Source organism: Vipera berus, assembly GCF_964194415.1.
Source record: "Vipera berus genome assembly, chromosome: 2".
Lineage (NCBI taxonomy): Eukaryota > Metazoa > Chordata > Lepidosauria > Squamata > Viperidae > Vipera > Vipera berus.
This window is the reverse complement of record NC_138203.1, coordinates 188,143,884-188,159,336: the sequence shown is the minus strand read 5'-3', so window position 1 is coordinate 188,159,336 and position 15,453 is coordinate 188,143,884. Positions and strand designations below refer to the sequence as shown.

The 15,453-nt window shown below is 38.7% G+C and overlaps 1 protein-coding gene across 5 annotated transcripts in view; it reads right to left on the bottom strand.

The window, feature by feature from the left end:
* TENM2 (teneurin transmembrane protein 2) overlaps nucleotides 1-15,453 on the bottom strand; it is a gene marked incomplete at its 5' end in the record, with an annotated part of 970,964 nt that overhangs the window by 72,982 nt on the left and 882,529 nt on the right. For all 5 annotated transcript variants that reach the window (XM_081316730.1, XM_081316731.1, XM_081316732.1 and 2 more), the window contains 3 exons: nucleotides 2,222-2,489; nucleotides 4,027-4,288; nucleotides 10,951-11,070. In XM_081316730.1, coding sequence (XP_081172856.1) covers nucleotides 2,222-2,489; nucleotides 4,027-4,288; nucleotides 10,951-11,070 — 650 coding nt within the window. The remainder of the gene's footprint in view (nucleotides 1-2,221; nucleotides 2,490-4,026; nucleotides 4,289-10,950; nucleotides 11,071-15,453) is intronic.

Genomic DNA, 15,453 nt, shown 5'->3' with positions numbered 1-15,453 from the left:
GGCTGCCTAGAAATATACTTCATCAGTTAGTTAGGATAGGGAGTGGATCAAAAAGAAGACTAGAAGAAATCTGATTGCATTTAGGAAGATCACTTGTATTTCAATAAAATTCAATAGCTTTCTCTAAGCTCCATCGATCATATCCCAGAAGAAGTGGGATAATCCCATACGCCAAGTTCTCTGACATAGATATGTGAGTCACCAACCAACTATGTCCTAGATGCACAATTAATAACAAAATCGGTTTAACACAAGCCAGGATTTGGCTTGAAAGTAGATGTAGATAGGGCTGTGTTGGTGAAGTGACTGAAGAGCACCTCTGCATCTGATCCTGAAGTTATCAGGCATCACATCCTATCTTATCAAAGACTTATCTGCTTTGAGGATCTCTTCTTATCATCTTGTATATACATACAGTATGCATGCACTGATGATACTTTCTCTGAGACTGCAGTTAAAAGTTTCCAACAGGACTGAAGAGTTGCTTTGATCATTTCCTGAAGAATTCTCAAGTTCCTCTAACAGCTCTTAAAGATATAGACAACCACTTCATAAATTCAGTTACGATGGAAGACTGGTAAAACTCCCTTATCTTTTACCCAAAAGAAAACATAAATGATGATCTGAGCTCACTGTGAGAAATGATCAATTATATCAAAATGTCATTTGAATGATTTTTCTTGTCCTCTCTGAAAACCTTGGGGAAACTCTGTAAATCAGGCTTTTATTGCCTAAACAATTGACTATTTACAGTCTTTTTCCCTAGTATGTAATAGTAATGTTAATAAAATACTGGAAAAAAGGTCACTGGGAGCGCTAGTGAATGTTTGAGTTTATTCCAGAAGTCACATCTCATGATGGCAATATGTTCATGGCCAACTTCAACCATGGCTCTGGTACATTATTCAAATTTCTATTTTGTATAAAAATTTTGTGATGATACCTTGTCTTGCTAGACTCAATTAGAAACTACAAATGCAGGAGCAAAGCATCCAGAAACATACTCCTGCCCCTTCTTCAATTCTCCTAGCATCTCACTGCCTTCTGTCCACACACACACAAACTTGTGTACTTTTCTTGGGATATAAAAGGAAAAGAAAAATAAATTGTGGATATCAATAAAGAAGGTATTGATTCCTATGTTCCCTATTTAATATTAAGGTAATAGGACTGCACAACCTTACTGGACTAGAGACCCATTTTGAATTATGAAAACATGTCATAGGAATTTATTTATTTTTTTAAAAAAATCTCTCATAAGTATTTCAGTTCACAGAATGATTGTGATAAGTAACTTAATCAATCAGAATAACTTCTCCAACAGATGCATCATATCATTCTTTCAATTCTTCTCCCCCCCCAATAGGTTAAATAAATGAATAGATTTTTGCCCCTGATCAATTATTTTTTCAACCATCATTTTTATGACAGCTTGGGGAACCAATTTGTGGCCCAGAGAAAATTCCAGCAAAATGAAGTTGAAAATATAATCTTCTTTTTTTGTAGTGTTCTCTTTTTCTCTTTTTCACCCCTTCTTTTTCTCTTTCTGTTTCTCTATCTCTGTCTGTCTGTCTTTGTCTCTCTTTGGGTATCAACCTAAAAAACAGGAGATCATGAGTTCTAGTCCTCCCTCAGGCACAAAGCCACTTGGGTGACCTATAGGCAATCTCTGAGAAACATACATGATTGAAGGAAGCACACACACACACACACACATACACACAGACACACACACAGAGTCAGGTATAACAGGAAGATTAGTGTTTATAAAGCAAAATAATAGCAGGAACACTGGTGCCCATAAGTGTTATATTGGGTACTCCTAGATAGAATGTTACATGCAATATCTATTAGATATTATAAACAAGTAATACATGTGTTATTTCAATAAGCCTTCAATAATAGTTATTTTGACTGAGGGCATCTATCACATGTACCGTATTTTGATTAGGGTACTTTTACTGTAACATTGTTGTTGTTTTTTAAAAAATGTTATTTGTATTATGCCCATTTTACTTTGTAATTGGGAAAGTTATAAATACTGTCTAATCAATAAACAAAATAAATGATAGCTGGAAAAATTGCTGCTATTGTGGAATAATGGAAGCTGTCTATAGGTATTTTCTATTGTCAGTACAGATCACAGATTTTTCTTTAACTTAAGAGCATTTGTTGAAAGCCAGCACTTAAAAGTTACATGATTTGAATCTAGTGATCATACCTACAGCATCCGAGAGCCCGTAAACATTCTGGCCATAGGCATCTGTTTTATCCCAAATGAAAGTATATGCCAAATTGGGAGATGCTTGGAATGACTTTTGGAAAAGATGCCCTTCCACTGCTACCATGAGATGAACTTTAATTAAGTTCAGAGGCACAAGAGATTGTGTCATGGTGATTTTAAGCAAGGATCTGTATCCAGCAGTACGGGAACTCAGATAGCAGAGCTTTATGTTGGCACCTGGAATCTCAATTTCTTCATGAAGAACCTAAATAAGGAAAGAGAGTTCATATTAAATGAGTGTGGTATGGAAGAGATTTATTTGGTTCGGCTCATGGGTTGTACTTGTAGGTTAAAGTAAATATGCTAGGAAATTTTAGCTTGCCTTCCTGCAATGGTAAGACTTAGGATAGGACTTCTGGATTAGTCATATTTTGGGCACTGTTATTGCTTCTTTTAAAATCCACACTGTTGGCAAAAGCATCAATAAGAATCACAGATCTGGTTGCTAGCTTTATGCAAGAAGGCCCCATGAAGCTGTAATGGTATGAAGTTACGACTACCACTGACAGTCATCTCAAAGTAGCAAGGATGCCTAAGGGGGTGGGTGGGAAAAGCAGAATAACAGTAGCAATGAAGATGATGGAACGCCCCCTTATCAGCTGGGTATGCCACATGCCTTAGCTGCATGTATTATGTTTTTGCAAACATGCCAAATAGGATGCTTGCTCAAACTTGAATCTGTGACAACTTCATGCAGAGCAAGAATGGAGATGGGAGATGTGTCAGGTTTTTGTTTAGATTAAAAGAGACATGTAGGCGAGAGGAACTGAACTCTCCCCATGCTACTCCTCACCTCTTCCCATAGCTCTTCTCCATAGCTCTCCTAGAAGTTCCCTTCTAGTACTGCATCTTGGCTGAGGAGAAGGTGCCTGGGCAGGCAAAGCTATTTGGGGGAGGAGGCTTCAGCACTTGTGTATCTGCTCTTTACACTCTAGAATCAACTCTTTTGCTATGTGATTGTGGCAAGGGGAAACTTGCCTGCTGGACTTATGCCTAGCTTGACCTGCTCAATGGGATTTTATAATCTAGGGAGAAAAACTGGATAAAGTTTAAGGTTTTCAGAAGAATCTGGTACACAAAATGAACAATTTTACATTTTACACAGGAACATTTCTGATGATTAATTTCTGCATTTATATCTAGAAGAAGCAAGTGCTAAATTAGGAATCTGATGCTACAGATAAAGGATTTGTCACGAACAATAGGTACAAAGTCAAAGAGATATATTCTATTAAAATGCTTTGAGACTCTCTGAAATTTGTGGGTAATACTTTTGTTGTCTTTATTAATGTGCTCAAGGCTTGGATTTTGAAAACCTTGGTTCCCAATTCAGCACATAAATGTAATATTCATGAAAAATGTCTAAGCAAGCTTTTGTCCCAGAATTGTACTTTTCCAAGTTCAAAGAATGGACAAATGCAACTGAATTTGTGTAGGTGTTTGTGACAAAGAATATACCCAAGCCAAATATTAATTAATATTGCCAAACACATCATAGCCATATACCAATATGTTCTGCCTTTATCTCTGAATGCATATATCTGCATCTGTTTTATATTTATGAAAAAAATGACAATATAAATATTCAAAATAAGTGGTATTATAAAATGCGAATTAAATTAATATAATTGTTATAGGGCTGTTATTAGAAAATAATTGTTATAGGGCTGTTATTAGAAAATAATAACAATTAGAAAATAATTGTAACTTTTTTTTTCATTTTTAGCATCTATGTTTGATACCTGAGTCTCTGGAACAATTGAATTTCGACCAGGGGCATCACTAAAAAAGGTGGAAAGTGGTGATGAAATTATAACAGGATCCGGTCTGATAAAACCACTTAAGTCACAGCTGGGAATAGAGTTCTCTTCAGTTTTCATAGTGAGGGTATCCATTGCATAGAAGCTATTCCACGGTAGCCACACTGTCCTCTCTTGACTCATGAATGGGGCTCGTTCAAAATGAAGAGTTAGAGATCCTCCTCCATTTGCAATCAAATCAAACCTAAAAGAAGTTGGAGTCTACATCATGAATAATTCTAGAACAAAGACCCAAACTAATCAATAAAACTAGAAAGAGGACCACACCCAATACAGTTCATTATACAATTTCTTAGATTACATTTTACTGTATTCAAAACTTTAGCAGGACAGAATTAGCTACACCCTAGTCCCCAAAATCATAACAACAAAGCAGGAAAAAAAATCCGTGGATCTCAAATGTAAAGATCACTCCAAAGTCCAACAGAACAAAAAACAAAATGTGAAGAAGCCATTCAGATATTCTGTTGCCAAGTTATTTAAAAGTTTATATCAAAGATGGACCGTCGATGACTCACGAATTCAGTATTTCTGACCCCAAATTTAGTATTTCTCACAGAGGCTCTTTTGGCTAGAGTTACTTGACAATGTAGTTCAACAATAATTGAAAGCCTACAAATTCCCCCTCCCTAAGTACTGTATAGCAATTCTACTGAGCTCAAAAACAGTTGGTAATCACTACAGTCTGCGTATGTATTCTGTAGTGTGATTGTACTGTGCATTCTATAAAACAATTGTGCTACTGCAATTCAGATTAGTTTCCAAAAGTCCTTTTAAGTCACCCTATAAATAGTATGTTAGAATGGCAAAAATGTACTCAGAAGTGATTAAGATATTTATTAAAAAAATCAGCTCTGCTTTTTCTAGAATAGGGTGCAAGAATCTTATAATTTAAAGCTAGGAAAAGGGTCTCTCTCTTTCTCTCTCTCTCTCTCTCTCTCTCTCTATCGATCTAAAAAGGTAAAGGTTCCCCCGCACGTGCGTGTTAGTCGTTTCCGACTCTAGGGGCCGGTGCTCGTCTCCGTTTCAAAGCCGAAGAGCTAGCGCTTGTCCGAGGTCGTCTCCGTGGTCATGTGGCCAGCATGACTGGACACCAAAGGCGCACGGAATGCTGTTACCTTCCCACCGGAGTGGTCCCTATTTTTCTACTTGCATTTTTACGTGCTTTCGAACTGCTAGGTTGGCAGAAGCTGGGACGAGTAACAGGCGCTCACTCTGTTACGCGGCACTCGGGATTCGACCTGCCAAACTGCCGACCTTCTGATCGACAGGCTCAGCGTCCTAACCCACTGAGCCACCGCGTCTCTATCTATCTATTTATCTATCTATCTATCTATCTATCTATCTATCTATCTATCTATCTATCTATTAATTAATGTAGCCTAATATACAGCAGGATAGATTAGTACTCTAAACAATGAATCCCCACATTCCTTTCACAATTGTGAAAAGTAACTGGCTTGTAATGGTTCAAATTATTAGTCAAACATAGATTTCAAGTGCTAGAAAGCACAGGACTAACAAACCAATATCAGATCTGAAATTAGCTAAAACTGTTGTGATTTAAACCCAGCAGCAGCAGAACTATCTTTACATACAAGTTTATGGCAAAGGGAAGAAAAATCTTAAATTTTCAAAATAGACACATTATTCTTTGTGCTGAATTAGTTCCAGAACTGGACAAATGTTTTGGTCTAAAAATTTAAAATAGTCGGTATTTGTTTCTAACAAAACCATCAATATTGTGGTTTTAGGACTCATAGGAATGAAAATATGTGTGAGAAAACTGAGCCCTTACAGCAGATATGTCAAACACAAGGCCCGGGGGCCGGATCCGGCCCGTGAATTGGTTTCATGCGGCCCACGAAGCCATCCTGGAAACAGGGAGGGAATGGTCCCCACTGCCTTGGCCCTGGCCCAGAGACCCTCAGATCTGTCCCACTCCTGCCCAGGCCCCCATAGGCACCCTTGATGTAGAGCTGGCCATGCCCACCCAGTAGGCCATATGCACTCTAGCCACACCCACCCAGTAGGCCACGCCCACCCTGGCCACACCAACCCGGCCCCCGAGGGCAACCGCAATGCTGATGCGGCCCTCAATGAAATTGAGTTTGACACCCCTGCCTTACAGCAACTGGGTGGGGCTGGAACAAAAAGAGCAATATGACTAAAGAGCTGTCACAATGCAAACCCTGCCCCATAGCTGACATTTTTGACCTTAACCCTTTTCAGTACTTACTGCACCTAAAGTAAGAGGTAACATCAAGGCTAATGTATTATGCTCAACTATGATTCGCTTAATCACTGTTTATTGAACAAACAGTGGAAACACCACCAACTAACTTTACAACACATGCTATAATATAAGCAAGGGCTTCAAAAGTACAAACATGCTAAGAGTTCAGAGGCAGGCAAAGCCAAATCAAAAGAAACCACATTATGGCTTATTCTGTCCAGTTCCTAAAACAAACAAACAAACAAACAACAAAGCAGTACCACAAATCATGTCTTGCTCTATAGGGAGAAGTAGAAAAAAAAATGAATATAGCTCATTAGTTTCCAAAAGTGCAACAAGTTTTTTGTTTCTCTTGGGTACTTTCTTGAACTATATTAAATTTATTTGTTAAGTGATATGGCTCAGGACTCTCTCTTTAATTCTGGTCTTCCTGATCGCAGGAGATTTAGAGCTGGTATCATCTGTAACACAATATCTTTTTCCTCCAAGCATACATAAAAAAGTTAACACGCTCATTCTCTTGACTCAGGGAAGTTTGTGATTAAGACCTCTGCTGTGAACCAAGATCTGTTATTAATGCAAATGTGGCCATGATATATCATAAAGCACTGTATGATGTGTGGTTTCCAACATAGAACTGCTATAAGCAGCCATTAAAACCATCACAAATGCCTCCATGCCATGTGGCAAAACTGAATGACAGCTTTGAGCAAACAATATTAGTAAATTTATAATGAATCACACAAAAGCCCTGAATCTCCATTATTGCTAAGATGTTCGTTAGCTCAGTGTTGAAGCAGTGACCCCAGCCCCCAACAATGGCCTTGTTATGGATCAGTGGAGAAGGAAATGGCAACCCACTCCAGTATCTTTGCCATGAAAACCCTATGGACAGTACCAAAAGGCAAAACGATATGACGCTGGAAGATGAGCCCCTCAGGTCGGAAGGCGTCCAATATGCTACTGGGGAAGAGCAGAGGGCTAGTACTAGTAGCGCCAGGAAGAATGAAGCGACTGGGCCAAAGCCGAAAGGACGCTCAGCTGTGGATATGTCTGGTGGTGAAAGGAAAGTCCGATGCTGTAAAGATTTTTTCTCCATAGGAACCTGGAATGTAAGATCCATGAATCAAGGAAAGCTGGACGTGGTCAAACAAGAGATGACAAGACTGAACATCGACATCTTAGGTATCAGCGAACTAAAATGGACAGGAATGGGTGAATTTAATTCAGATGACCATCAGGTATACTACTGCGGGCAAGAATCCCTCAGAAGAAATGGAGTAGCCTTCATAGTCAATAAAAGAGTAGGAAAATCAATACTGGGATACAATCCTCAAAATGACAGAATGATCTCAGTTCGAATCCAAGGCAAACCATTCAATATCACAGTAGTCCAAGTCTATGCCCCAACCACCAGTGCTGAAGAGGATGAAATTGACCGGTTCTATGAAGCCCTACAGCACCTTATAGAAGTAACACCAAAAAATGATGTCCTTATCATCATGGGGGATTGGAATGCTAAAGTAGGAAGCCAAAAGATAACTGGAATAACAGGCAAGTTTGGCCTTGGAGTACAAAATGAAGCAGGGCACAGGCTGATAGAATTTTGTCAAGAGAATACGATGGTCATAGCAAACACTCTTTTCCAACAACCCAAGAGACGGCTCTACACATGGACATCACCAGACGGTCAACACAGAAATCAGATTGACTATATGCTCTGCAGCCAAAGATGGAGAAGCTCTATACAGTCGGTAAAAACAAGACCAGGAGCTGACTGTGGCTCAGACCATGAGCTTCTCCTTGCAAAGTTTAGGCTTAAACTGAAGAAAGTAGGGAAAAGCACTAGGCCAGTCAGGTATGAATTAAATCATATCCCTGTTGAATATACAGTAGAGGTGACAAATAGATTTAAGGAATTAGATCTGATAGACAGAGTGCCTGAAGAACTATGGACAGAGGTTCGCGACATTGTACAACAGGTAGCAACCAAAACTATCCCAAAGAAAAAGAAATGCAAGAAAGCAAAATGGCTGTCTGAGGAAGCTTTGCAAATAGCTGAGGAAAGGAGGGAAGCGAAAGGCAAGGGAGAAAAACATAGATATGCCCAATTGAATGCAGAATTCCAGAGAATAGCTAGAAGAGATAAGAATGCCTTCTTAAATGAACAGTGCAAAGAAATAGAAGAAAACAATAGAATAGGGAGGACCAGAGATCTTTTCAAGAAAATTGAAGAGATGAAGGGAACGTTTAATGCAAAAATGGGCATGATAAAGGACCAAAATGGCAGGGACCTAACAGAGGCAGAAGAGATTAAGAAGAGGTGGCAAAATTACACAGAAGAACTATACAAGAATGAGCTTAACGTCCCAGATAATCACAATGATGTGGTCACTGACCTCGAGCCAGACATCCTAGAATGTGAGGTGAAGTGGGCCTTAGAAAAGCTGAGCAACAACAAAGCTAGTGGAGGTGACAGTATTCCAGCTGAGCTATTCAAAATCTTAAAAGACAGTGCAGTAAAAGTGCTACACTCAATTTGCCAGCAAATTTGGAAAACTCAACAGTGGCCACAGGATTGGAAAAGATCAGTTTACATTCCAATTCCAAAGAAAGGCAGTGCCAAAGAATGTTCAAACTACCGCACCATTGCACTCATTTCTCATGCTAGTAAAGTCATGCTTAAAATCCTACAAGCTAGACTTCAGCAGTATGTGGATCGAGAACTACCAGAAGTACAGGCAGGATTTCGAAGAGGCAGAGGAACTAGAGATCAAATTGCCAACATACGCTGGATCATGGAGAAAGCTAGGGAGTTCCAGAAAAACATCTACTTCTGCTTCATTGACTATGCTAAAGCCTTTGATTGTGTGGATCATAACAAACTGTGGCAAGTTCTTAAAGAGATGGGAGTACCAGACCATCTTATTTGTCTCTTGAGAAACCTATATGCGGGTCAAGAAGCAACAGTGAGAACTGGACACGGAACCACTGATTGGTTCAAAATTGGGAAAGGAGTCCGGCAAGGCTGTATACTGTCGCCCTGCCTATTTAACTTATATGCAGAGCACATCATGAGAAAGGCAGGGCTAGATGAATCAAAAGTTGGAATTAAGATTGCCGGAAGAAATATCAACAACCTAAGATACGCAGATGATACCACTCTAATGGCAGAAAGTGAAGAAGAACTAAAGAGCCTCTTGTTGCGGGTGAAGAAGGAGAGTGCAAAAGTTGGGTTGAAACTTAACATTAAGAAAACCAAGATCATGGCAACTGGCCCTCTCAATTCCTGGCAAATAGATGGGGAAGAAATGGAGGTAGTGACAGATTTTGTTTTCCTGGGCTCCAAGATCACTGCAGATGGGGACTGTAGCCAAGAAATTAAAAGACGCTTGCTCCTGGGGAGGAAAGCCATGGCAAATCTAGACAGCACACTAAAAAGCAGAGACATCACCCTGTCAACAAAAGTGCGTATAGTCAAGGCTATGGTCTTCCCAGTTGCAATGTATGGCAGTGAAAGTTGGACCATAAGAAAGGCTGAGCGCCAAAGAATTGAGGCCTTTGAACTATGGTGCTGGAGAAGACTCCTGCGAGTCCCTTGGACTGCAAGGCGATCAAACCGGTCAGTCCTAGAGGAGATCAATCCTGACTGCTCTTTAGAAGGCCAGATCCTGAAGCTAAAACTCAAGTACTTTGGCCACCTAATGAGAAGGAAGGACTCACTGGAGAAGAGCCTAATGCTGGGAAAGATCGAGGGCAATAGAAGAAGGGGACGACAGAGAATGAGGTGGCTGGATGGAGTCACTGAAGCAGTGGGCGTGAGCTTGAATGGACTCCAGAAGATGGCGGAGGACAGGAAGGCCTGGAGGAATCTTGTCCATAGGGTCGCGATGGGTCGGACACGACTTCGCAGCTAACAACAACAATGGATCAGTACTCCAATGACTTTTGTAGACTACAATTCACATGTACTGCAGCAAATAGTTGCAATGCATTATTTCATGTAAATATATCATTTTATTGTTACATCCAATTAATTAGATAAAGTATGACACAGTATTTTTGTTGGAGCTAATTCTATGTGCCTTTCCAATCGAATGATGAACAGAGAAACAGGACACGGCAGGGAATTGTCTACATTTATTCAATTACACCCTTTTAATATGTTTTGCCTCAAGAAACTCTAAATAGAGCTGATTTTTTTTAGAAAGGAATGGGACAATTGGGAAACTAAGAAATTGCACTGTTTTATGAGTCTCCTCCCCCCAAAAAATGAGTGTTAGCCTGCCTTGAATCTCAAAATTAAATGTTTCTGGGTCTCAGCTGGATACTACTGTAGTCCACAAATGTTTTTATAGATATAATACAGCTTCTGCAAGAAAAAGTCCAACTGCTATCACATTATTTTCAGAAGTCAATCCTTTCAAATTTACTTTCAGCAAGTCTTCAAAACACCATGTGAAAAATTACTTTCTGCTTTCATGATAGCCCTTTGCCCTAGTGGGAATTCTATGCATTATACCACATGGTTTCACTAGATAGCACCATCTGTTAATCTGCACAGTTATTGCTATACAAAATAGTTTTGTGAATGAAGTGAGTCAACTTACGTGCCATCCTGGCGAGTGATGGTGTAGCCATATTTTGGATACTTGACAAATGACACATTGACTCCAACAAGTGGGGTTCCATCTGTAGTCACCACTTGGCCCCTTATCAGAGATACCAGGCTGGAAAAGAAATGAAATTCAATGCCAGTGCTCAAGTAATACTTTGGGGAAGAAAATTATCACAGCTAGGTGAGTTTCTTCTGGCATAAAAAAATGTTCATTCTTGACTTAAAATGAATTTTGCTTGTTAAAAGCTATAGCAGCTAAATGAAACAGGAGTTGATCACTTCCCAAATGTAGATGGGCTTTAGAGCTATATACACTTTTATCTGAACAGCAATCCCTCCATTTCTCAGATATAAGTACTGGGCTGTAAGGAGAACTGCCTCTTTGTTTTCTAATGCTAAACATGAAGGGGTCTTAATAGACTAACATTTAAAATATAGAACATAGAATTGGAAGGGACCTTGGAGGTCTTTTAGTCTAACCCCCTGCTCAAGCAGGAGATCCTGTGCCATTTCAGACAAATGGTTATCCAGCCTCCAGTGATGGGGCACTTCTTCTGAAAACAGTGTTCAGCTGCTACTAAATTTCTCTTTAGTTAATTCCCATCATTTCTTGTCTTGCCTTTTGGTGCTTTGAAAAATAGTTTGACCCCCCCTCCTTTGTCTTTCTGGAGCCCCTCAAATATCGGAACACCGCTATTATGTCTCTCCTAGTTTATTTATTAATGCTACATTCAGATTCCTATGAAGAATAACTCAGAAGGATTCAATCGTTTCTAATCAGTGGCTACGCTCTTGACTAAGATGAAGATGTATTGCAGCTACTGCAGGCTAAAAGCCTTCTTTTCAAAAGTTATCATAACTGTACAAAGTGATATGTATTGTTCAGGTTCCTGTTTGGAAAATGAAATAAATTTAAAGAAATTTAGTTTAGAGCCCACTGAATTAACGATTGGGTTATCTGGATTAATGTCTTTGCTAATATTATCTACATGCTCTGTCAGAAACATTGACTCCAGAAACATCAATTACCTTTCAAAGAATAAAGCAATTCACAGTCCATAAAATTTTGTCATCATATTTAATTAGTGATTTTTTAAAAAGAACCAATTGTTTGCCCTTAGGTTTTCAACTCGTTCCACTAGGGCTATAAAAATTCTATCTACTATCTGACCCTGCTGTCAGATCAGATTCTTCTGATCATTCCAAAAAATGTCTGGAATCTGTGCAAAAAAATGCAAGGGGAAGTAAGTGCCCCCCCAACCCCCCATCCTTAGTCAAAAGGAGATTTGTGTGTGGAACCCAGAAATATATAAATTTTGTCTGGGCATATTATTTAAGTCTTTAAATTTAATTTTCTTAGGGTAGATGGATGATCAAGATATCACTCTACCCAGAGTTTGTGGTGAAGAAAACTGTTCCATCTAAAATGAACTATTAGAATTACTGGCTCTATTATTTTATATTAGAATAATATAGTGGTTACCAATGAACATATACTTGATCTTGAAGAAAAAAAAGAACACAATTTATTCAGAGAAAAGTAAATAAAAAGTAAATAATCTAAAACTGTCTAGTGAAACGTATAATCAGTTTTTACTGGTGAACAACATCATGGTTCAAAATAGTAAGCATTTAAAATGTTAAGAGTAGGAACAACAAAATATACCATATGTTAACAAATTTATTTAAATTGGAGATTATTAGCCTCTTATTTTTTATTTTTTTTAATTCCATTTATATCCCGCCCTTCTCCGAAGACTCAGGGCGGCTTACAAGCTTAGCAGTAGCCTTCATTCTATGTATATGCCTGCTTATTAGGGCTTTCACACACACCCCAAGCGGCATTATTACAAAGTCAGCTTAATTGCCCCCAACAATCTGGGTCCTCATTTTACCTACCTCGGAAGGATGGAAGGCTGAGTCAACCTTGAGCCTGGTGGGATGCGAACCTGCACTAATTGCAGGCAGCTGGTGTTACTTAAGGAGGCATTAGCCCACTGCTCCACCAAGGCTCTAATGAAGGCAATATTGTTCCTGTACTTAGTTAAAATTTGAAAAATAAATGTCATACACATAAGATAAAAAATCTATATTTGCATATCTTAACTAGATGGATTCTAGAGCATGTTTTTAGGAACCAAGCTCCATTCGATACAGCAGTGCTTATGTTTAATATGCATCCAAAGGATTGCATGAATAGGCTGCAATTCTAAACAAATCTACTTTGGAATATGCAGAGCTGAATCTGATGGGATGCGTCAACAAATATGGGATAGGTTGCATTTTCATTTTTCATAAATCAAATATCACTTCATCATAATCTGCCAGCTATTATTATATGTCAACAAAAGAGAATATAGGTAGCTCAGTATTCTCTGTGAATTGTGGCGTCCTGCATGTTCTCTGAGCTTGGTTGTTTGCTTGCAGATGTTTTGAACCTGATTAGGTAACATAATCAGTGCTAGTGAGTGAGGGCTTTGCTCCCTGATCCTGTACAATACATTGCACTGACAGTTTTGGTAGGGGAGTTGTTGTTGTTTTCCTTAGTAGTTCCTTGATTAGGGTATTGCTTTCTGCTTGATTGTTTGCCTGGTGTTAATCCCTGCTTGCTGTTGGTTGCTAGAGAGAATGTCCTCTATCTTTTTGTTTCTTTCTTATATTTTTAAATTATCTCTTTTGAATGGTATGTAAATGTGGTTTATCTCTACTGTCTATTGATGTCTGATGTGTCTGAATGCCAAGCTTTCAGGAATTCTCTAATTTTTCAATTTAACATGGTCTAGAATGCTTATCATTTCCCAGTTGAAACTATGGTTGAGTCTGTCTATGTGTTTTGAGATTAAGGAGTTTTCATTGTGTCTTCTGACTGCTAGTTGGCATTCATGGATGTGCTCTGCAATATAGTGGCTATTGCAGTCCTTACACTGTATGTTGTAAATGACCTTTTCTTTTTGGGCCACCTTTAGCTGGTTTGCTTGCAACGATGATATCGTGTGGTTGTAATAGTCTGTTGGTTATTTGTAAGATGTTTCTGATGTATGGCAGTGTTATCCAAGCATTTCGTGTTAGTTGTGCTGTAGTGGATTGAGCAGTCAGGCACTTTTTGATAATGTGTATGTGTGTGTATAAGAAGATAGCTATGAAAGTAGCTATGAATATTATTATATATTTGGGCAATAACCTTTTGTTGCTGAATATAGGTTGATGCACATTAGCTAAAAACATGGACAAAAGAACTTTTATTTTGAATGGCAAACTATTCTGGCCATATTATAAAATAGTTTGAATTCTGAATTTTAAAAGAGATATCATGTGACACAGAAGATTTATGTATGAGCCATGCATAGCTCTGCATCTGGTGGGCACCTGATCCAAAGCCACTCTTCGGATCAAATCAATAATAGATAATCACTGTAACCATAGTAATAATATAACCATAATTTTCAAACAGGAAATTATGTTGTTCATATCTTGCAAAATTGTATTTGGGAACTATTTTGCCTTCGGTAGAGCACAGTGATGTCCTTAAGGCATCTTGGGTAGCTGAATAGTTACAATAAAATGGAATTTACTATTTGTTTTTTCTCTTAAGTTCCCTCCCATAAAGTGGCCCAGCTGGTAAATACAAGTTTGCACATTTATCATTCCAACAAGTCTCATTAGGAAACATAGGGTTAGCTCCTGAATGATTTCGGATTTCCTTGTTAGACTTAGAAATACCTGACTTTGGCAAATTACAGTGTTCTATAAGCCTGAGCTGGTTGCTCCAGGAAAAAAAAAAGGGGGTGGAGGGAGGAAATTGGAACAAAGAGGATTAGAATGAGAAGATAGCTATGAAAGAAAAAAAATGCTGTGCCAGTTCCTCTCACTTTGATTGCTGTGAAATATTAAGGCCCATTTAAGTCCTATCCAAAAGAAAAGAGAACCATTTTTCTGTCAAAAAAAAAGAAAAGTAAAGTAAAAAAATGTAGTTCCTTTAAGATATGGGGCTTGTTAACTGAACTTGAAGAGTGAGGGTAGATTTCAGAAGACAGAAGAAGGAAAATTAAAGAAATAACATAAAAGAAGGAAAAAGTTGGAAAGGAGGGAAGGTCGGTCTAGAGTTGCTGTGGGACACAGAAACTTGATTCTGGCAGCATGTAAATTTGTGTTTGTAAACATATGCTGAGCAGGATTACTGAAGAAGTCCTCAGTAGCAGTGAAAGGGAGGGAAAAATGTTTTGGCAGCTGTTGAGAAGATTCCAGAGGGATATCAAGCCAAAAGAAAAAGGAAGGAAGAGGAAAATGGTTAGACTCCTTACATGTGAACTGCCAAGTAGCCAGTGTAAGAAAAATTAATGAGCTTAGCAGAGAGTCTCGCGAGGGGTCTGAAAGGTTGGGATGATGGTAGCTGCAACTGCAGTGTGCCAAAGCCTATAGACAGTCATAAAACCAACAGCTAGTTATACCAGCAGAACCCTAGTCGAAGAGAAAAAGAGCTCAACAGTGGGTAAAA